The 24,462-nt window shown below is 36.3% G+C and overlaps 2 protein-coding genes, 1 long non-coding RNA gene and 1 pseudogene across 4 annotated transcripts; 1 reads left to right on the forward strand and 3 right to left on the reverse strand.

Annotated features, from left to right (window-relative positions):
• The first annotated feature begins 960 nt into the window (after positions 1–960).
• On the forward strand, positions 961–3,025 carry LOC144549358 (F-box/LRR-repeat protein At3g26922-like; annotated as a pseudogene). The gene is made up of 3 exons (XR_013509653.1): positions 961–1,953; positions 2,063–2,233; positions 2,840–3,025. The product of XR_013509653.1 is annotated as an F-box/LRR-repeat protein At3g26922-like (transcript).
• Positions 3,026–4,745: 1,720 nt separating this feature from the next.
• On the reverse strand, positions 4,746–11,970 carry LOC144549359 (uncharacterized). Its single transcript, XM_078298064.1, has 3 exons — positions 11,468–11,970; positions 10,620–11,389; positions 4,746–4,923 (listed from the first exon to the last, which is right to left on the reverse strand). The coding sequence occupies exons 1-3, from the start codon at positions 11,968–11,970 to the stop codon at positions 4,883–4,885; spliced, it is 1,314 nt and encodes a 437-aa protein (XP_078154190.1). The 3' UTR covers positions 4,746–4,882.
• Positions 11,971–12,290: 320 nt separating this feature from the next.
• LOC144549596 (uncharacterized) lies at positions 12,291–12,912 on the reverse strand. The gene is made up of 2 exons (XR_013509721.1): positions 12,787–12,912; positions 12,291–12,731 (listed from the first exon to the last, which is right to left on the reverse strand). It is a non-coding gene; the product is annotated as an uncharacterized LOC144549596 (long non-coding RNA).
• Positions 12,913–21,222: 8,310 nt separating this feature from the next.
• Positions 21,223–24,462, reverse strand: LOC144549501 (putative methyltransferase PMT15). The gene is made up of 6 exons (XM_078298259.1): positions 23,679–24,462; positions 22,898–23,108; positions 22,511–22,796; positions 21,923–22,315; positions 21,762–21,839; positions 21,223–21,569 (listed from the first exon to the last, which is right to left on the reverse strand). The coding sequence occupies exons 1-6, from the start codon at positions 24,384–24,386 to the stop codon at positions 21,347–21,349; spliced, it is 1,899 nt and encodes a 632-aa protein (XP_078154385.1). The 5' UTR covers positions 24,387–24,462; the 3' UTR covers positions 21,223–21,346.

The raw sequence follows: 24,462 nt of genomic DNA on the forward strand, positions 1-24,462 counted from the left end.
AAATGCTTTTGAATGTTGATCCTGTCTTAGATTGGGGGAATTAGCATCCAAATCAAGATCACCAAGGAAAATAATAGCTTAAATAAGGCCACTAAATTAGGACTAACGAGGTTATCGACACATTGTGGTACAATGGGTTAATTATAGCTTAATTGCAATATTAGATAAAAAAAGTTAGGACTAACAAGGTTATTTGGATATAATTGCAAATCTTTTTTTATACTGAGAAGAGCATCTCTCAATTATGTTTATAATTCTGGATATTACAATTTTTTTGAACATGTATAGACAAATAAAACATGTCATGTTCCCCTTAATTATATGATTCCATTTCTTTATTTAAAAATACATTATGGGCCATAATAAAAAATTCAACCATTTTTCCGCTTGATCACTTCTTCACCGCCTCTCCTCCTCCTCCCCTTTTCCTCCGACAAACCCCGCCTGAGTTCCAGTTCAAATCCTCTGTCTCCTCCTACTTAACACATCAAGCAGCATATCACTTCTCCCTCTTTCCCTCCCCTCCATCCTTTTCTCCTCCCAGCTCAAAGGACTGATGCACAACACCTGTTCGACGAAATTCCTCTGAGAATCTTTAGGTCTCAGTGATTGTGCTGTTTGCGGTGATGAGGTACTTAATGATTCTCTTTTTTTATGTACTTTTTTAACTAATGTTTGAGAAAAAAAAAGGCAACATAAGTATGGTTTCTGTTTGTTTTTTTTGTAGTGTTTGGTTTAGAAAAAAAGGTGAAATAAAAAATAAACAACTATGTGGAATAAGCTTTAGTAAAATTTATTACATTTGTTAGTTTTTTAAAAGACATATTTGTTATTAGATTGTATTCAAAGTACAATATTTTGTATTCAATATGTTGTTTTTTCTGAGTCATTCAACCATTTAAATATTTTCAACTATTCAGATTGTAATGGAACAAGAATATTTTCAACTATTCAGATTGATGCACAACACCTGTTCGACGAAATTCCTCTCAGAATCTTTAACCATGGCCAGATCCGAGTCAGGGAACTCAAGATCTGGGGGGTAACAGAGACATGCTGGGCAACTTGCCTGATCCAGTACTGCATCACATAATGTCGTTCATGCCTGCTCGAGAGGCTATTCAGCTGTGTGTGCTCTCAAAGAGTTGAAAGACTCTCTGGACCACTTTGCCCGTTCTAAATTTTGGTTTTCGTGAACTCAGGAACAATCAGTTGAACCACTCTTCCCTTAACACGGAGAAAAGGTTCACAGATTTTGTTAGTACGGTCCTATTTCTCCGTGAAGCTACATCCCAATTACACACTCTAACACTTGATTGTGGTTCTGAATATTATGTTGTGCCGGGGGACGTGTTGCGCACGTCTATCAGACCTTGGATTCGGTATGCCATCAAGTGTAATCTTCAAGTTCTCACTATCAAAAACATATTTTTGCCTTCAGAAGTTTTCACTTGGCCGTCACTAGAGTATGTCACCCTTAACATCATAGGGCATGTTGATACCCCTGAGGTTATAAACCTCCCTTCCCTCAAACAGCTCCATCTCAAAAGTACTTATGAACTTGATCAGGATTTCATGAGTAAGCTTCTCTGCGGTTGCCCGGTGCTTGAAGATTTGCATGTGGAACGTGTCGTGGTTGAGTTTTTTAAAATTACTTCTCATAGTCTGAAACATTTGAAACTCACAACACAATGTTATGAGGGATTGAACGAGTTAAGTGCAATGATAATTAACTGCCCCAACCTTTTGTCATTTCACTTTAGAACGTGTTACTGCCAGGAAAAAGGGATTATATTGAACATGCCATCTCTACATGAAGCATGCATTTTATTTGATACTAATAGTTGTAAGTACGATCCTATTGATGTCACCAAGAGCAACATTCTTTGTGGCCTTAACAATGTTCATCGTCTTGAACTAGGAAGCTATCTAAACATCGGTTGTTTGCCAGAGGTAAGCACTTCTTTTATTTCAAATTTGAGGTTTTTTTTTTTTGAATTTCCTAGCGGTCTATATTTTATATTTTCAGATGGAAATTTATTATCTTCTTCACCTTTTGTAGGACTTGCTGAAAGCTGAAATAGCAAATTGCAGATCCTTTTCAAAATTGACTTGCCTTTCTTTGAGTGACCTTTGTTTGGCTCGTCTTCAGTTCAATCCACTTTCTTCATTGTTGGAGCATTGTCCTAATTTAAAGAAGCTTTCTTTAGGTCTCAGCCTTTTCGGCGATGAGGTACTTAAATGATTCTCTTGTTATGTACTTTTTTAGCTGATACTCTTTTCCAAGATTTTTGTTTTCTTTTTAGTTAAAAGGTGTGTGTGTGGGGGGGGGGGGGGTCAAGTCGCCGAACTGTTTTTAATATCCCCAGACCAGGTTTCGAACATTCACAACCACTCAAAGAGCATTGCCTTTGCCACTAGACCAAAGGCTGACTCTCTCTTAAATAGTTTTAAATTGGCTGCAATCCAAAATTCAGGTTGTATGTTCTTAGTATACCTCTGTTACAGCACAAAGGCAGCTTATATTTTTGTATGGTATGATCATTGTCTGTGTTACTATAACCAATAAATGAGTGGGAGGTTAGTCTCAATTTAGAATGAAGCTCCAGATGAAGGTTAACGAATTGTGATGATCAGGAAACAACTGAAAAGAGTAGATCGCAGTTGTTAAATTGAATGGTAACATCCTGCTATTTCTCTCGAAAAATCACAACTCATAAGAAAAACCTAGATTGCAATTCTTTACTTTACTTTTTAAGTTTCCATCTTTTGTTTTGTATTTGCAAACAACAAGTGTTATGCTCTTTCTTTATTTTAATTTCTATCTTTTGTTTGATAGTTACGGAGTAAACAAATAAAAGTTGCACGGTTCAAATGTGAACAGCTTGAAACTGTCGAGGTTAAATTCTGTAAAAAGGATAGGATATTTCGTTGGGTGGTCAAGTGCTTGCGAGAAGCTGTCGCTGAATTACCCAATTGTCGCATCATCACGACTAGTGCATATCACTGGGACTACTATGACTAAACTTTTGGTATCTTCTCCTAAAAAAAATAAATAAAAACTTTTGGTATCTGTTATGGTTTTCATTATTACTTTGGTTCTACTGCCAGAGTATAATTGAAAATGTTGTTCTAGTGTTTTGCTTCCTGAATTATATTAGTTTAATTACTTAATGTTATGTCTAATTTGGATTTGTAGTGCTATTATGTTGGGTAGTTGAACTACTGCTGATGAATTCTCATGTAGAACTAATTAATATGTTTTACTTCTTTTTTTCTTCCAGTCTCTATGCATTGGTTATTGTTAGGTTTTGTTATTTGCTTTTATCTTTTTCTACATGTTTTTTTTTTGCTTCTTACTTATTGGTAAAATTAAGAGGAATGAATAGGTAGTGAAAGCCTACCATGCATTTATTAAGAAATTGATTTATAATCTACATGGTTACTGATGAAATCCTGAGAAATAATTTTTTTATCATGCAGTTTTCACACATAATTTGATCTTTTATGATCGATTATTCGGCAGTCAAAACTTGAGAAGTGAGAAACAAAAGTTGCACAACATAAATAAAAGTTGGATCTTTTTGTTCTCTTATCTTTGAAGCTGAGGATTAAGTTTTATAAACTTCTCATCCAAAAAAAGAAAAAGAAAAAGAATCCTGATGAAGTTAAAAATGTTATGACACAAAGGTTATAACTTACAATTCTAGTCAAATTTACTTTAATTTTTTTTTTTTGTTAGCGTTACATATGCCCTTAATCAGTAATTGCAGTAAATCATCCATATTCAACACAAACTCAATTGATGTAAGAATATTAAGAGGAAAGGCATGTTCAACATAATTAAATTAGCAGCTTATATTATCTAGGACAAAGAAGTAATTTCAATAAGAGAGCAACACTATGCATATCATTATTAAAATCTACAATTAGCACTAAAAAGGAAAAAAAAAATATTGATTAATGACATTCATATTGATATAAGTGAAGGCTTACCAACAAATGGCCGATATCAATCGAGTTGAGCTTGAATTCGGGAACCACCTTGGGAAGAGAAATATTTTAGTAACGTACAGAAAAAAGTTTGGGTGATAATTATTTTGAAAAGTAAGTATATTTTTGTAATTTTATAATTGAAAGCATAGAAGTAGAAGCATATTTTGGAGAAAATTTTATAATAAGGCATAATATTTTGAATCTTATGTATATTTTTATAATTGTTCATAAAGAAAACATTAAATAAAAATATAATTTTTACATATAAATACATAGAAGTAGAGCATATTTTGGAGAAAAATTTATAATGAGGCATAATTTTTTGAATCTTATGTATATTGTTATAATTTTCCTAAAAAACCATTAAATAAAATATATTTATGAAATCGAAGTACAGGTGCCCCTCTGACTCTATGTGACTCTGTCTGTAGCTTTGCATGGTATACTGGCATGAATATTTTATTTCCAGAAAATAACAAACTTTGATTTATGATTTAAATAATTAAACAATTTGAATTTTTCAGAGAATAAAATTTAATTATCATTTAGTATATAATGATAACCAAATCCATTAAAAAAAAAAACTATACGTGTCATACCCCGTGGCCCAACGAGGCGCGACAGGTGCTCCTGCCGTAGACATACGGTTGCCCGTATGCCTACAAGGCAATTACGATATAATAGGAAATAAAAACACAAACAAACAACCAAACAAACAAATAAAATAAATCCCAGCTGGTCAGGTAATATCATACAAACCCGTATCTCGATGGATACGCATCACAAAATGACATAGAGACTATATATATACACAATCAAAACATAACTATATACATAATCTCTAATGTCAAAATACCAGACAGTCTAAGCAGCGGTGAAACCAGGCCTACCGACCTCGTGCCTCTCTCGGATCTGCCGAACCGGAACCTGAAAAATTAACCCAAAAAGGGGATGAGAAATAAATTCTCAGTGCGATAAATTTGCCACATTTCATTCCTGGACTTGCAATCACAGATTATATTCAAAAATAAAACACAAATAAAGCTCATATCAGTTTATAATAATATATAAACATGAACGCATAAATCCGACATCAATTAGCCAAATGAAATCACAAATCAGGATTTGTCAAAATGGAATTCAATCACACAATATTTGGTTTAACTCGAGCTCAAAATATCTGGTAGTAACTACAGATGTTCCACCAAACTGGACCTCATTTCGTTCCCACTCATCTGTAGTTACAGGCTTAACCGTTTAAGTAAAAGTCTGGTTCCATTTCATATCCGAAAAATCCATTTAAATCCAATTGAACGTCCAAACGCATTACCCCCTGGGTAATGCCTCCGATACACAAGTCACCCATAACCAAAATCATAATACAGAGTCACTTACCCCTCGTCCCAACCGGTACTGGGAACTGCCGAGGGCCAGACGATCTAAAGCTTTAGAACACTGGGCGTCAAAGTCCATGCATAGACTTTGACAAATCCGGATTCACCCCCTGGGTGACGTCGCCACGATGGGAGACATTAATACCATATCCACCAACCGATGGTGAAATAAATCACGGTGACTTTTAATTCCAAATTAGATCATTCAGATCAACACAAATAATAACCATACCAGCATGCAGATCAATCAGATAAAACAATTCAAGTTTCAATTAATTTGGGCAATGCAATGTATATGCAACACAATTCGATAATGCAATTTAATCAATAAACAACATGTCAATCGAAACACAGTTTAATTCTGAATATAAAATATCAAACAAGTCCAGAAACCCCGCACCTGATCGAGTCACGTATCCCTCGCCTATGGATCGGACGTCTCGAAGGATCCGGAAATCTCTTGCCTTACCAAGTTACCACCTATTTTACACGTTTAATTGATTTATTTTATAACCATTATAACCATTCCATGTTACAATTCTTTCTTAGTTTTAGAAAATATAATCATGCTTTATATGCAAAGTTATGTATTCATGTCATGCATTTAGAAGAAATACTTATGCATCCATATCATGCAAATGGGTCATTTAAATCAAACTCATGTTTAGTGGGAGTGCTTTGTATCATGTCATGTACTAGCTTAGGAAAAATATGACCATGTAAACATTTCAAGCTATCCTTCATAACATGCAATTTGAAAACCATAATAAGTACCTAATTATAATACGATAAACGAACATGAGGCCAACCAGCAAATCAAATCATTTTTCAAACAGTGTTAAACCAAATGATTCAACCATGTCTCTAGTCCCGCAAATCGATAAGGAAACCGTCAAATACGAGACTTGAGGCTTATGCATACAATTCTAGAGTACAACACCTTGTCTAAAATGTGTCACCATACAACCCAATTTGGTTAACAAATAAGCAGAATACTATTACCAAGTCTACAAATTTTAGTTCACTCCATTTATATCAATTTCAATCTAGTCCCTTTATATTTGGTCAATACCCATATGTTATATTAGTTAAGCATGCCTTGCAAATTGGACCCGTTATCCAATAATTAAACTATTCATACTATGCACAGAACAATCAAGCAACTATTAACAAGATTATCAAGTTTTAGGGTTTAAGGTTTCGAAAACACGATCGAATTGAAAACCTAGGGTTTCGAGAGAAAGGATAAGTAAAGGAAATACCACTCGATGAATCAGAAAGGATTTTCAGACGTCTGCTCGATTCTAACTTCGAATTTCTCGAATTTCCGATCGATTTCCCACAATCCCTCACTCTCTTCTCTCTTTCTTTCTTGGATCGGAGCACACACACACACACACACACGAAAGGGGCAAAAAAAAAAATATCGGTGGAAAGAAATGAAGAGAGGAAGAAAGGTTTTCATGTGATTTTTGGAAATTTTACATATTAGACCCTCCAACTTTTAATAATTACAACAAGGTTAAATGTGCATAATACCCTTATATATGGCATGGGTGCCACGTTGTCCTTTCCCCCCTTTTTTTTTTTTTTTTAAAGTTTTGTAATCTTTGCTTTTAAACCTTTAAAATATCTAATATTACAAAAAAAGTCCAAAATAAATTTAGGAAAATCTATTAAATAAATCTATTAAATATTTTTATTGTAATAAAATTGTTATAACGTGACATTTCTCCCCCCCTTAAAATAAAGTTCAGTCCTCTGAACTTGATTTCGTACCTGAATCGTTGAATAACTCTGGATATTTTTCTCGGATGCTCTTTTCGAGCTCCCACGTCGCTTCCTTATCGGAATGGCGTCCCCATTTTACCAACACGAGCCGGATCACTTTGCTTCGTAGCCGTTGCTCTTTTCGATCCAATATCCGCATCGGTTCCTCTTGATAGGTCAGATCGTCTTGCATGTGTAAATCAGAATGGTCAATACAATGTGACGGATCTCGCACATATCTGCGCAGCTGTGATACATGAAACACCGGATGAACCCGGTCCAGCGCTGGTGGTAGCGCAAGCTCGTATGCTACCGGCCCAACTCGTCGCAAAATCTGAAACGGCCCAATATAACGAGGACTTAGCTTACCCGAAACACCAAATCTGTGTACGCCTCTGACAGGCGAAACTCGAAGCCATACGTGATCACTTTCTTGGAATTCCAACGGTCTTCGATGAATATCCGCGTATTTCCTTTGTCTTTCTTGAGCCGACTTGAGCCGACTCAGAACCATTTTCGTTTTCTTAGCAATTTCTTCTAACATTTGCGGCCCTGTAGGCGGATATGTACCCGCTGGTCCCCACCACAGCGGAGTACGGCACTGCTGCCCTGTCAGCGCCTCTTGCGGTGACATACCAATACTGGAGTGATAACTGTTGTTATATGCGAACTCCACCAGATACAAGTGATCAACCCACAAACCTTGTAAACTTAGTGCGCAGGAGCGCAACATGTCTTCCAATGTTTGGATAGTGCGCTCGGATTGACCGTCAGTCTGAGGATGATGCGCTGTACTAAATCGCAGCTTAGTACCCATTGTCTCTTGAAAGCTCTCCCAGAAATGAGAAGTAAACCGAGGATCTCGGTCCGAAATAATATTGCGCGAGCAACCGTGGTATTTGAATTGATATTTCAAGAACAAGTCTGCTAATTCTTGCCCCGATGTCTCGACTCGAAGCGGAATGAAATGAGCTATTTTCGTCAGCCGGTCCACAATAACCCAAATAGTGTTATATCTACCAACGGTTCTCGGAAATCCGGATACAAAATCCATTGTAATCGACTCAAATTTCCTCGTAGGTATTTCCAGCGGTCTTAATAATCCTGCTTTTCTCCGCCGATCTGCTTTAACTTGCTGACATATCTGACATTTTTCAACGTACCTTTGCACGTCTCGCTTCATTTTCGGCCACCAGAAATATTTCTTCAAATCTTGGTACATTTTTACTTCCCCCGGGTGAATAGCGTAACCCGAATCGTGTGCCTCCGATAAAATCAGATCTTTCAGTTCAGATTTACTTGGTACACAAATGCGGTCGTGAAACCGCAGGATGTCATCTCCTTGAACTTTAAACGGGGAATCAGCATTTGACTCGTAGTGCAGTTTATATTTCTAACATCTTGGATCATTCTGTTGCGCTGCACGAATCTGTTCGTGTAATTCCGATCGGATCTCCACCGCTGCTAGCACAACCGACGCAATTGCAGTTGCGCTAATTCCAACCTCACTTCTATTACACTTAGATGCAACTTCCAACGCTAAATCACGTGATGCGCCAACATGAATTTCCAATCTGCGCATTTCCTCAAGAAGATGCGCTTCACTTGTAATTACCGACGCCAGGTTTACCTGACTCTTTCTGCTTAACGCATCTGCTACACTGTTCGCTTTTCCTGCGTGATACTGGATATCCAAATCGTAGTCTTTCATCAATTCCAAACACCTTCTTTGCCTCAAATTCAATTCTTTTTGCGTGAAGATGTATTTCAGACTTTGATGATCGGTAAATATACGGCATCTCACGCCATACAGATAATGCCGCCAAATCTTCAGCGCAAATATCACCGCCGCTAACTCCAAGTCATGAGTCGGGTAGTTTTGCTCGTGCGGTCGCAATTGCCGAGATGCATAGGCAATTACATGATCATCTTGCATCAATACGCAACCCAACCCTGATCGAGATGCATCGGTGTAAACCGTATACTCTTTATCAGCAGTCGGCATAGCAAGAATCGGCGCGGATACCAGCCGACTCTTTAATTCCTCAAAACTTTTATCTTGCGCGGTACCCCAATCGAATTTCACGCCTTTATGCAACAATTTTGTAAGTGGCGCAGCTAACCGCGAAAACCCGAGTACAAATCTCCTGTAGTACCCGGCTAACCCCAGAAAGTTGCGAATTTCAGTAACTGTCTCCGGCCTCTTCCATTCAGTAACAGCCCGAATCTTTTTGGGATCCACCGCTAACCCTTGTCTCGAAACAACATGCCCCAGAAAAGTAACTTCATTCAACCAAAACTCACATTTCGAAAACTTTGCGAATAACTGATGTTCGCATAATCTTTGCAAAACAATTATAAGATGTACCTCATGTTCTTCTCGGGAGCGCGAATACACCAATATATCATCAATGAAAACCACAACTGTCGAATCCAATAGATCGTGAAACACGCGGTGCATCAAATCCATGAACGCTGCCGGTGCGTTCGTCAGCCCAAACGGCATAACAAGGTATTCATAATGCCCGTACGTTGTACGGAATGCTGTTTTGTCCACGTCGCTCGGCCGAATCCTCAACTGGTGATACCCTGTTCTCAGATCAATCTTTGAATATATCGAAGATCCCTGCAACTGATCAAACAGATCATCAATCCGAGGTAACGGATATTTATTTTTCACTGTTACCTTATTCAACTCGTGGTAATCAATGCATAATCGCAATGTTCCATCTTTCTTCTTGACAAACAGCACTGGCGCGCCCCACGGTGACGTGCTGGGTCTGATAAATCCATTCTCCAACATGTCTTCCAACTGCGCCTTAAGTTCTTTCAGTTCTGCCGGTGCCATTCGATACGGTGCCTTTGAAATCGGTGTTGTGCCCGGTACCAGTTCGATACCGAACTCCACTTCTCGCTCAGGTGGCAACCCCACAATCTCTTCCGAAAATACATCCACAAATTCTGAAACCACCGGTATAGTGCTGATCTCTGGAACTGCCGCAGCCGCATAAACCACGGCCGCCAGATAAGCTGTACACCCTGTTTCTAATAAATGTCTCACTTCTACAGCAGAAACACACGGTTTTAGTTCCCCCATTTCTCTACATTTCAAAATACACGACATACCTCTTGAATTCGCAAAATGAATCCGTCGATGCGGACAGTCAATGGTTGCCGCGTGCCTCGTCAACCAATCCATTCCCAGCAATACATCATACCCCATAATATCCATAACCAACAAATCAGCCTCGAATTCCCTTCCGTCTACTTTAATATTTCGGTTTCGGCATATAGTAATTTCTCGATCAGTTGAACCAAATGGGGTTTGGACGTTTAAAACTTGGTTACTCGTCTCAATTGGCCAACTACACTTTTCTACGAACACCCTCGACACAACAGAATGACTGCACCCCGTATCAATCAAACAATACGCATCATGATCAGATATAGAGAGTATACCTGTCATGACATCGGTCTGGCCACCTCCCTGCGCAGTTGCAGCGTTGCGCGAAGTTCCAGCGATGTTAAGCGCATGCGCCGCCGCCCTGCCGTCATTCCTGCCGGCGCTGCCGGCACTGCCAGCGCCGCTAACCCTACCGACGCTACCAGCGCTGCTAGCCCTGCTAGCGTTAGCCCCGCTAGCTTGAAATGCGCCACGTCCGCGCCACGTCGGCGCGCCGCGCCCAACGCTAGCCGACCCTCCCGCGCTACTAGCGCCTTGCATCCTCATAAGCGCATTCGGGCATTCCCTCGCCCAATGTCCCGCGCTACCACACACGAAACAAGTGCTAGTCTTGCGCCTACACTCAACCTCATCGTGCGCTTGCTTGCACGATCGGCACCATTGCGAAGGCATCACCGGTTTAAAACCCGGCATAGAGGTCTGTCTGAATGGGGGTCTCGGCGCCATATTCGGCCGAGGGGGTCTAGCAACTGATGGTCCTCCCCTCGACTTCGACACTTGCCTGCTCTGATCTTCTCGCTGTTTCACATTTCTTTCAGCCACTTGCGTCTTTCTCCTCTTACCATGCATTTCAACCTGTTCAGCGTGATCCATCATTGCTTGTAACTCCGTCGCCATTGGAGTATCCACGATCATAGAAATATGCCCATCCAACCCATCCAAGTATTGCCTATTATACCTTTCCACATCATTTCTTATATCTGTAGCATAGCGCGACAAGGCCAGAAATTCACTATTGTATTCCACCACCGGACGCCCATCTTGCCTTAACTCCAAAAAATTTCTCCGCAGCGCTTCACGCTGTATATTGCTCAGAAACCTCCTATTAAACTGCTATTCGAACCATTCCCAAAGAATCCTCGCTTCATCCCCGTCATAATTGCGTCGGGCCCCGTCCCACCAGAATCTAGCATCACTCTCCAACTGCTGCTTAACTAACTCCACTTTATCTTCCTCGGGGGCACGGCATAAATTCAGCTTTGCATTTATCTGCGCCAGCCATTCCTCAGCTGCCGCATACCCGCCGGTTCCATCATAATGCGGCGGATTCAAGCGCAGAAATGCATCATATAACCTTCTGAAATCTTCGGGTGCCCCACCGTGAGCCACCGGTGCGGCATCCCGCATCTGTGCTTGACGACCTCTCTCATAGGCCGTAATTAACCGGTCATCCAAGTCCCGGTCTCTACACGGCGCTCTACCAGCTCCTCCCGCGCCACCAGCCCCTCCAGCACCTCCAGCACCATCTGGACCAGCCCCAGCCTGATCCACAACTGGCTCGATAACTATTTCCGGATTAGGTTCGGGATTCCTCCGAGGTCTGCCTCTACCTCGGTGTGTTTCCATTTTCTGAATAAACAAAGTTAGTTTATAACATTCTATATTCCTTATTTATCATACGAAATTCGTATAGTCGTGCCGGCCCCAATTAATACGCATACCACTCTCGTATCCAAACAAGTCTGGTTCAGGTTCTAAACCATGCTCTGATACCACCCGGGGAAGACCTGTCATACCCCGTGGCCCAACGAGGCGCGACAGGTGCTCCTGCCGTAGACATACGGTTGCCCGTATGCCTACAAGGCAATTACGATATAATAGGAAATAAAAACACAAACAAACAACCAAACAAACAAATAAAATAAATCCCAGCTGGTCAGGTAATATCATACAAACCCGTATCTCGATGGATACGCATCACAAAATGACATAGAGACTATATATATACACAATCAAAACATAACTATATACATAATCTCTAATGTCAAAATACCAGACAGTCTAAGCAGCGGTGAAACCAGGCCTACCGACCTCGTGCCTCTCTCGGATCTGCCGAACCGGAACCTGAAAAATTAACCCAAAAAGGGGATGAGAAATAAATTCTCAGTGCGATAAATTTGCCACATTTCATTCCTGGACTTGCAATCACAGATTATATTCAAAAATAAAACACAAATAAAGCTCATATCAGTTTATAATAATATATAAACATGAACGCATAAATCCGACATCAATTAGCCAAATGAAATCACAAATCAGGATTTGTCAAAATGGAATTCAATCACACAATATTTGGTTTAACTCGAGCTCAAAATATCTGGTAGTAACTACAGATGTTCCACCAAACTGGACCTCATTTCGTTCCCACTCATCTGTAGTTACAGGCTTAACCGTTTAAGTAAAAGTCTGGTTCCATTTCATATCCGAAAAATCCATTTAAATCCAATTGAACGTCCAAACGCATTACCCCCTGGGTAATGCCTCCGATACACAAGTCACCCATAACCAAAATCATAATACAGAGTCACTTACCCCTCGTCCCAACCGGTACTGGGAACTGCCGAGGGCCAGACGATCTAAAGCTTTAGAACACTGGGCGTCAAAGTCCATGCATAGACTTTGACAAATCCGGATTCACCCCCTGGGTGACGTCGCCACGATGGGAGACATTAATACCATATCCACCAACCGATGGTGAAATAAATCACGGTGACTTTTAATTCCAAATTAGATCATTCAGATCAACACAAATAATAACCATACCAGCATGCAGATCAATCAGATAAAACAATTCAAGTTTCAATTAATTTGGGCAATGCAATGTATATGCAACACAATTCGATAATGCAATTTAATCAATAAACAACATGTCAATCGAAACACAGTTTAATTCTGATTTTTGGAAATTTTGCATATTAGACCCTCCAACTTTTAATAATTACAACAAGGTTAAATGTGCATAATACCCTTATATATGGCATGGGTGCCACGTTGTCCTTTCCCCCTTTTTTTTTTTTTTTTTAAAGTTTTGTAATCTTTGCTTTTAAACCTTTAAAATATCTAATATTACAAAAAAAAGTCCAAAATAAATTTAGGAAAATCTATTAAATAAATCTATTAAATATTTTTATTGTAATAAAATTGTTATAACGTGACAATACGAAGCATCATGGAACGGATCATGAGATAATTTAGTGGAGTAATTAAAGTATATTAAAATTTGATTGATTTGGTTATCAACAAATAGTGAAACAAGTGATTAATTAATTATCGCGCCACTACTGTAGTAGTGCAGTGGTAATGGCGTATTTAGGTGTACTGCGATGTAGTGTAAAAAATGTTATATTGTTTCGTGTTGTGACTAATACACTGTAATTTCGGTCTCTTATCATGCATTTAGTGTCGTAATCAAGTTAATTTTTCACGTGTTGTACTGTGTTGTGACCAAAATGTCAAGCAGTAATTACGACACGCGAATGATCACGCCGTATTCATATGTGTCGTGATCAAGCATGCCTCGCATGATTATTTGATCATAATTTAAGTTAATTTATTTAAGATTTATTATATGATCAATATCTAATGATTCTAATTATACATGACTCGCGTAACCACGTGCCGTACCATGATTAGACCTTTCACGTGACATAAGCGTGCTGTACGTCTGTGCCAAAGTTTCAAAAAATAATCACAGCATGTGAATGATCACAAGACGGGACACACGAGTCATGATACATAACTAACATGCGTGCCGTACCGTTCCGAGTCATAATTGTGTCATTCCGCGACGGAACCGGTTCGTCCTGCCATTTTTCCAGTACCGATGATTGCTGGGGTAACTTATCCACTGTGTACAGCTGGAAAGTTTCGGCTTTTCTACAGAAAATTAGCTCTTCTTTTGATGTTGTTTCGCGGAAAGACCATTGAAAAGCTTAAAAGGAAAAGATAAAATTCGGTCTCAGTTGACACCGATTTTTTTATTTTTTATTTTTTGCCGTTTTCCGAAAAATAATAAACAAAATTGACAAAACTTTAAAAAAAGTTGCAATTTGAGAATTAGATTTAATCTGCGAATCTGTGCACCAGATTTTTGAAGTAAATTAAGGTTTTAAACATTGGATGCATGATTTCATGATAGAAATTAAGGAAGCGAGCAGGACACGGCAACCGAAAAACATAGAAAGAAATGCTACCCAATAAAGTTTATTTTTTCTTATAAAAATTGTTTCAAATTTAACAATTATTATCTTACAACATATATTTTCTGTTGTTATTTTGAAGTTTCATCATTCAACATCCGATGTTGTCGCATGCTTTAATTGTAATGTGAATAAAAACTTAATGAACTGTCATTATTTATTTTTATTCATGTTTAGGTTTTATTTATGAATAATTATAACAAACCCCCCACTCTCATCCCTCCATTTTTCCCGCACTCTCTCTCTTCCTTAACTGCCATATATCCCCCCACTAATTTCCCTAAAAGTTTCCTTTTACCCCCCACTAATTTTTCTAAAAGTTTCCTTTTATCCCCCCACTAATTATAAGAACCCCCCACTCCCATTCCCGCATTAATTATGCATTTCTCTAATAACAATTCCCGCGTTAATTATTGCTTTAAAAACAATCTGCGCATTAATTATACTGTTATCTAATAACAATCACTGTTAATAAATGCTTATCTGTTAATTGATGTTCAAAAAAGTATTTATCATTATTTCTGAGAAGTATTTACCCTTGTAACATAGAGTTTTTATCCATGTAACATAGAGTATTTATCATTATGTCTGAAAGTATTTATCATTGATGTTTTACTGTAAGTTGCAATTATGTCTGAGAAGTATTTATCTATGCAATACAAAGTATTTATCCATGTAACATAAAATATTTATCATTATGCATGAGAGTATTTATCATTGATGTTTTACTGAAAGTTGCAAGTATACCTGAGAAATATTTATCCATGTAACATAAAGTATTTATCCATATAATGTCAAGTATTTACCCATGTAACATAAAATATTTATCATTATGTCTCAGAGTATTTATCATTGGGTGAGAGGATTGTTTATTTAATGGTCTCCAGTTGTGCGGGGACGATTCAAAAAAAAAAGAAATTTTGTGCGGGAATAATTAATGGATTGATTTATTCTTTCATAAATAGATATCATTGCATAGGGTTTAATACCTGATAAATTCAAGTTAAATACTTTGATACTTTAAGTTAAATACTAACAGTTTTTTAAACGTTCATTAATGATTGAGCGGTCCCCCCATGTTTAATGGTCCCCAGTTGTGCGGGGACGATTCAAAAAAAAAGGAAATTTTGTGCGGGGACAATTAATGGATTGATTTATTCTTTCATAAATAGAGATCATTGCATAGGGTTTAATACCTGACAAATTCAAGGTAAATACTTTAATGCTTCAAGTTAAATACCCGCAGTTTTTTAAACGCTCATTAATGATTGGGCGGTCCCCCCATGTTTTTTTTGGCAGTATCTGCGGGGAAAAATGCGGGAATAAACCTGCGGGGATTGTTATCACTGTCCTTTATTTATTAGCAAGGTTGTAGTTTATTTATCATACTGTGGCATGCTCTATTTATTCAATTTCAACTTTCAATCATTTTATTAGATTGAACATGTGCATTGACTATTTAATGAATTAGTTTCCCACAGCAAAATTTTATTGAATTTCCAAAAAAGGCCGCTGGTAAGAGCAGAATTTGAATAAGAAAGTAACTTAAAAAAATAGAATAACAACCCCCGAACATTAAATCTCCGAATTATATCTCGATTCAAAAGTATATGTAAACTTCTTCATGAACTTTTGTAAACTTCAATATTAATTGTGTAAATTAATTTAACAAATTATACAAACATAACAATTTTTTATTGCCGTGTGGTCCCCAATAAACCTCCAGTTTAATCTCCAGACTGCTTTGACCAAGATTACTTGTAGACTTTTGACCAGGACTATTGAAACCGCATCTAGAAGATCTCTAACAATTTTTTTAAAACTAGTAACTAACATGGACCACCTTAAAATTCTATCGCATAACTGTAGACAGTTTCGTTGAATATTGTAAAATGGTAAAAAGAAATTGAAATTTTAATTTTATTTTTAATTTTATTTTAGTTTTAAAAAAACTGAAATTATTATCAAATTTTATTTTTGTTTTAAAAAAAGTTCAATTTATTCAAAATTTTATTTTAGTTTTCATTTTTTGTAATTCTACATCGAGATGGTTCTTTCAATTTTTTGAATTTTGTAAATCTTATCACATAACTCTGTAAACTTAATGTTTGTTATATTTAAATGATTCAAAGAAACAATTTACAGGATTCAACGAAACAGTTTACAGGGTTTAAAGTGGTCTCGGGTGAGTTTTTAGTTTTGAAAAGTCATTAGAGAACTTCTACAAGCAATTCCAATGGTTCTGGTCAAATTGGTCCTGATCAAAGCAGTTAAACTAGGAAGTTTAATTATTGGAAACCACACTGGCATATAAAAATCGTTAGTTTTTGCAGAATTCGTTGAATGGGTTTACATAATTGAGTATTGAACTTTACATATTATGATAAGAAGTTTACAGACACTTAATTGGTGTTGAAGGACCGCATGAGAGGACCGCTGTAGTTTCTAACAGTTGAAAGTGCGTGGAGACCGGTCTGAAAATTTTCCAAAAATTAGACTTGAGAAATATTACCTTTTCTCTTAAAAAATTTCGATAATTAGTCATGTCAACTATAGCTATCGTTAGGCAAGATCTGCGGGTACGGAATTTAAATTTATACAATGGTACCTTGAGATATTATAAGTTACAAATCTAATTAAGTTGGCGTAGCTAGTATGAGATGAATATATCCCACACCCCTGTTAATAGCTATTTAAAAAAAAAAAAATTGGTCTAACATTTATGTAATTAAGATTCAAATTTTTTTTCTCCAAAAAAGGATCAGCGAATATTTTTGTTATTGCCATGTAATTTGCTTTATGGAAGCTTTGAAAATACAATTTCGTTCTTACAAGAGGTAATGGAAATGTGAAATTATATATGGCATCAGTATTCATGTGACAAACATATATACCAATGAGAATTAACGCCTAATTGAGACAATTATTTTTTTTACCATAAAAAAAGTTGAGGCATTTTTTACTACTTGGTAATTTTTTTTTATAAATTAAAAGACAGCACCCGGTAATTTCGAAAGAACTAGAGCTAAATAAAACATATATATACAAATTAAAAGTTGTATAGCTTCGTAGGGAAAAAGACATGACATGCAACAGTAAACAAAAGGGTGTGATGTCGGTTTCCTATTATTAGAGACATGGTCCTGCAATTTTGAAATATTGGAATTTATATTTTTGTTTTTATAACATTTAACCTAACATCTTCAATTTAATAAAAAAAAAAATGTAGTACGCAAGGTGTTGGATGTGAATGCCTTTAGCTATCCCATCTCACCGCAAGGATATATTGAATAACTCTACTATTTTGTGCCATGTCTATATTTGTAAACTTATATGCATGATTATAGAACGAAAAGAATTGCAATAGCTACTAATTAATTAAATTGAATGCAACGGATATTTACCGATTTTTTTATTTATATCCAAAAATTAAATAAATTAAAAAAAAATAATCAAACCGGTGGTGTATTTCGAATACTACACAAACTGGAATTTTTTTTCCGGTTTTAGCACCAATTACTAGAATTTTATTTTTTCTGAAAATTCATGCCTAAAACCGGATTTTTTTTTTCCGAAAATGAGATTTCCCCCTTTTTTTTTATAAACTCATTTACATATATACATATATTATAAAAAAATGAGTTTATAAAAAATAAACCCAAACGACGTTTATAAACAAAATATTGATCGTTGTATGCCTACCGTTGAACGAAAACTTAATATGAATTTTTGAGACACTAAATTTTTCCGGTAATTGGTGTTAAGATTGGAAAATTTTTTGTCGGTTTGGGTATTTTTGAAATTCCAGCCCATGTTTGGTTATTTAAAAAAAAATTCTTTGGATATAAATAAAAAATTTATATGTATAATATATGTATATCAAATTTGACATTTGCTAGTAAATCAGCAAGTCTTGACTGACACAGGGACCAAACTACAAAAATGATTACACCAGCATGTAAAGCATTAAAAATACATAGAATTGACACAAATTTCAATTTATTTGGATTTTTCTACAGTTAGTTATGAATTTTCAAAATTTAGCTTTCGAAAAAACTTTAAACAACCATAACTTTGGCTAGGAAAGTCGGATTTGAGCGTATGACCACTTTTCGGAAAGGGGGGAGGGACGAGAGGGATCCGAATATCATCCTGGGGAAAACTCCCGAGCATCCGAAGCATCAGAATTTTAAAAAAATGTCGTTTAGTGCCTCAAAAATCCAGTTTAAGTTTTCGGTAGGTTTACAACGATCGGTATTTTGTTTATAAACGTCGTTTGGGTTTTTTTTTTTATAAACTCATTTTTTTATAATATATGTATATATAATATAATATATGTATATGTATATATAATATGAGAAGGGATCAAGTTACAACAAGCATTTTTTACATTTTTCAAAGTCCAAATCGTTGATCCAAACCGTTAGATGTGATCTCTACAATAAAATGTGCTTGGAGACCAAATTTTACATTTTTTGAAATATTTTTACTATTTATTAAGATAGGTACAAAATTCAATGGTATGAATTTGACTAGTTTTTGTACCCATCTTAATAAATAATAAAAAAATTCCAAAAATTGTAAAATTTGGTCTCCAAGCACATTTTATTGTAGAGATCACATCTAACGATTTGGACTTTAAAAATGTAGAAAATGCTTGTTGTAACTTGTTGAAACTCAAAAATTATTGTAACTTGATCCCTCCTCATATAATATAATATATGTATATGTATATATAATATAATACATGTATATATAGAGAGTGACTAATGTGCATTCGAATGTATATGAGCCGAAATACATACGGTCCAAATTAGACTTTTCAAAATCCAAACGGTCGATCCGAACCGTTCATCTTGTTCTCCATATTAATATGTGTTTGGAGACCAAATTTTACATTTTTCTGAATTTTTTTATTCGAATGTATATGTATATATAATATAATATATGTATATGTATATATAATATAATATATGTATATGTATATATAATATAATACATGTATATATATATGTATATATGTAAATGAGTTTATAAAAAAAAAGGGAAGTTTCATTTCCGGAAAAAAAAAATTTCGGTTTTAGACATGAATTTTCGGTAATTGATGCTAAAACCGGAAAAAAAAATTTCGAAATACACCACCGGTTTGGTTATTTTCTTAAATTTTATTTATTTTTTGAATATAAATAAAAAAATCGGAAGATTTATGTGAGTTCTAAAACGATAATATATATAAAATAACGTGATTATTAATTATGCTGTATATTGGAATGACTTGTAGTTAGTCCTGTCAACTACAGCTACGTTAGGTAAGATTTGCGTACGGAATTTAAATTTATATAATGGTACGTACTGTGGGTGAGATATTATAAATAATTTAAGTTAGAGATCTAATTTTGTGTAGCATAAAGATGGTACATCAGAGCCTGCTCAGTCATGAAACAGTATAGTTACTGTATGAAATGAAATGGTATGTATGTCAGTTACGTATTATGTATGATTCATATATTTTGTGTTGTGATTATTTGTATGTTGTGATCAATTATTGATAAAAAAAAAAGGCACAGTATGGTACAATATGAAAATCACGTTTGTCACGGCACGTCTTTTTACTAACATAATTAATTCTTCGTATTAAATTTTAATGTTTTAAAGAATCATTCCATATTTGTTTGAAAACTTTTATGATTTGTTCAATAAATAAATTTAAATTATGAAAAATGGTCAGATCATAGATATGATCAAATGTGATTAACGTGATCGGTTACGGTATGTTTGATCACGACGTGATTCACATAACATGATCATTCGCGTGCTGTACCTTGATAGTTTTGGTCACGGTATGACACGTGAAATACTGACCATGGAACCAGAGTCACGACGTATTATATAGTTACGGCACGACATGATTTTGTCACTCTACATAACTAGCTAGTATGATCCATTACAGAAACCTATCACTATCCGCAAGGGTAAAAAATGTTTTTTGCCGACATATCACTACTGATACTCTTGTTAGTAATAACGATATGGAATATTCTTGATACTCATGTTAGTAATAACGACGTATCATTACTGATACTCCAAAAAATGTTATTTGCCGACGTATCATCTCCACTCAATTATAAGATTCCATTTCGCTTTTTTAGAAAACATGATTTACATTTTTTTTTTAAAGTACAAATATACTAATTGTACTGGAATTTTTTTTCTGTAGAAATTAGAGAAACAAAAAGAGTGCGTCAGATTTTTTTTTTATTGATAGAAAGAACAGTAGGATTTTTACTGATCCTAAAAATAAAAAAGTTTGGATCAATAGGAATTATACCGATCCAAATCAATTTTCCTTTTTTCCTTTTAATTTTCTCTAGTAAAATATAAAAGATTTTACGAAAACCGATAGAGTATCTAAAATTTAGATGATAGAAATTCCATCTACTTTTTTTTTATTTTTTTTAATATTTTATCAGAGATCTAATAATAAAATTTCCTTCATCTTTACATCAAATAAAAGAAAAAAGATAATTAAATTTGAATCAGTAGAATTCTTATTAATTCAAATTTTTTATTTTTAAAATCGATAAAAATTCTATCGATCTTTCTAACTAATGAAAAATCTAATAAAGATATAGAGAGAACTAATATTAGATATAATTTGTAAAATTGACAAGAAAAAATATCACAAACTTATCTACTTTTCCCAAAAAACGACCTTAATTTTTTTTTTTTTTTGTCTTCTCTTACTAACTGTCTTGGTCCTGCGCTGTCCAGTAAGTTTTGACTACAAGGAGAAGCTTCTCTCTGTGAAGTGGGCCATCCTCATGGTCAACTATTTGACTGTCCCACCTCATTCCATCTGAAATGCTCTTTATTTTTACTAAATTATCTACATCATCTCTAAATATTACTGTTCCCTCTGGCCTTAGAACTCTATCCATCTCTAAAAGAATGTCTTCCATATCACACCTGAATCAAATACCATGGACAATTATTATTGTTTTTCTTTTTTCTTTTTTGTGGAGAATTGCTCCTTGTTAATTTTTCCAAGTTCATTTGAAAACAGAGTTGAGTTAATTTTTCCAAGTTCATTTGAAAACAGAGTTGAGAAGCTTTTCATTGGATTATTTTAATAATAAACAGAGAAATTATCGAATTTACCGATCTTTGTAGAGTGTAAAAACTGAATCGGCATGAAGGAGATCATACGTACGGGGGTAAGTCGACATTGCTTCGCACCTATAATCAAATAAATACAAGTTAAAACACATAATTGCCATTATTTCATCAAAAGAGAAAGGTATGATATGTAATAAACGTACCAATCGTGATATGTACCGATAAACCCTCGTTCATAGATCACACTGAGCGTGTTAACACTTGCAATGGTCGGGATGATGTTCATAACCCATACCGGGTCATCAACCAAAGCTGCTGCAAACCCTCCAAACCGTGCATTCATGTCGAGCAAATTTCGGTATCGACCCTTCTGTCCCAATTGGTTGATTAGGGTTTTGTAATACCCGACCCGCTTTTTCCACAACTCGGTATCTTTCAAGAACATGTCAGCTGTAACTCCTTTCAGGCTTCCACTTTTTATTCTAGGTGGAATTGCAATTAGCCTCTCTGGCCATTTCTTGATCGGGCCACCGGCAACTTGATCTTTGCTTGACACCTCCGGCATGGGCGTGATACATGTTTTCATCTTGTTATACCTAAAATATCAATGATGAACAACCCTTTGTGTCAAAAATTATCTTAAAAAGAAAAATTGATTATATTTCTAAAGGAGAATTTGAAAATACATGTATTGATGACATTAGGAACAAAATATATATTTTTGACAATTGCTAGTTGAAGGTATCTTTCAGATTGAGCAAATATTTGAACATCTTCGTAATAATACTTACCAAGCCGCATCGGAATTTTGAGCCGGGCAGAAATTTGGTGATCGTATCGCCTTGCAATCGACATGATTAAACGGCTTCTGCCAAATGGCAATATCTCCTTGCTCCTTGATCTTCTTCCAACAGATGCTCTTTGCCACCTCCTCAAGTTTAGTTTGCTCTGCATTCAAATCCTCTTTGGTTCTCTCCCATCCCTTCCAATACTTCTTCCAGTGAATGGGCGGCCCAGAGAGGATCCAATACCCGCCTGGTCTCAGCACCCGATCGACTTCTATCAGGAATAGCCCATCTGTGCAGTTCAAGGTACGTAATTGAAACATTTTAACAAACTATTAATGAAATATGTGTAATAGTATAAGCATTGAGAAACAGAAAATATATATATTATACCATAGAGGTGCCACGGAATGAGACAACGGGAGCAATGCGCCATGTCAAATGCCCTCGCAGGATAGGGGAGGCGGTTCGATGCAAGCACACCTATCATGGCTGGTACCCCTCTTTCAAGCGCAAACTGCACCTGTGCTTCATGCGAATCCCTCGGTGCAAACGACATAGTCGTGATGTTGCGTGACAGCAGATAAGCTCCCCAGCTTGCAACCTATTTCACATAAACACGGTTAAGTAAAGGTTCATACTTCATTGTGATGCTCAAGTCAATGTTTGACTGAGATGGATACTGAACTAGTTTACTACAGTTGACTATTGACTTTGACTTTGACTTGTGTTGAATGATACTGTACTGGTTTATTAACTCGTTATAAATAATCCAGTCGACAACTCCTGTATTGGTAAATGAAAACATTAAATATATTAAGTGGTATGTTTTCAAAATAATTAATAAACAACATAAATAAATAAGGTGCATTGATCGATCGTCCTGCCTCCTGCGTGGGTTACCCTTTTTTTGTATAATTTAATGCAAAAAGGCCTGACCAGCTGACAGCCTGGCCCAGTTGCTAACTACTTCCAAGTTCCAACATGACAAAGTTACACTTGTACCCTGTGAATTTTCCCATTTACATACCTAACCAATTGAGTACCTTGAGATAAAATCATAAAACTAGAGTTATTGATTGTCTATAATGTAATTCAAAAGTTACTCTATCCTTGTTAAAATTTCAAATTAACCATGTTTATATATACATGTTAAAAGAACATATAAACTTACCCCACAACCGGTGTCGAGAGCGGTCCGAATGGACCCGTCTTTCAGCGAAATAAGTCGATCGATATCATTAATGTATGCATCGGCGCCATTCGGGAACATGGTCCCACCTCCTGGAAACCGGAACTTATCCCCATCGACCCGGATCCAGTTCTGTACCGCCTTCTCCACTGTAAGCTCTTTGTGAGGTACATTAGCAAACCAAGCCATGCCTCTACTTGCTGGCCATGGAAACGGGTTTCTGTACCCAGGAGGCGCCGGTATCAGACACTTTAACAATTCTTTTTTTGCCGGGCAGTGTCTTTCTCTGTATATCAGTTTCTCTCGGGGAAATTTTAGCGACCTGTCCCGATCTTCACATGGCGTGTATTCCGAATATTTCACATCGCACGGTTGAAACCTTTTTGTACTACCTGCCAGCACCGGTGACTCATCAACAGTGTGATGAGCGGTAAAGTCGAGAGAGGAAGCGGCAAAACTTGACGGGGAGGAAGCGGTAACTGGACGATTGTATTTGCAAGAAATGGTGCTGAAAATGGTAGAAATGGAGGAGCCAGTGGTGTTTCGACTGTGTTGCCATATACCAAGGAAGTAAGAGACCACACAGAGAAGAGCAACCAAGGCTAGAGAGAGAATGTTTCTTCTTCTCTTGTTGTAGTTTTTGTTGTGGTACCTGTATGGGCCGGTGTATAGAACCGTGACACCAGCCATGGATTTAGTAATTTGGAGATGGAGTTAGATTTGAGAGGTTAGAGAGAGAGAGGGTATGTATTGGTTTTTATTGGAG

The sequence above is a fragment of the Carex rostrata genome, chromosome 35 (genome assembly GCF_964058835.1).
Source record: "Carex rostrata chromosome 35, lpCarRost1.2, whole genome shotgun sequence".
Lineage (NCBI taxonomy): Eukaryota > Viridiplantae > Streptophyta > Magnoliopsida > Poales > Cyperaceae > Carex > Carex rostrata.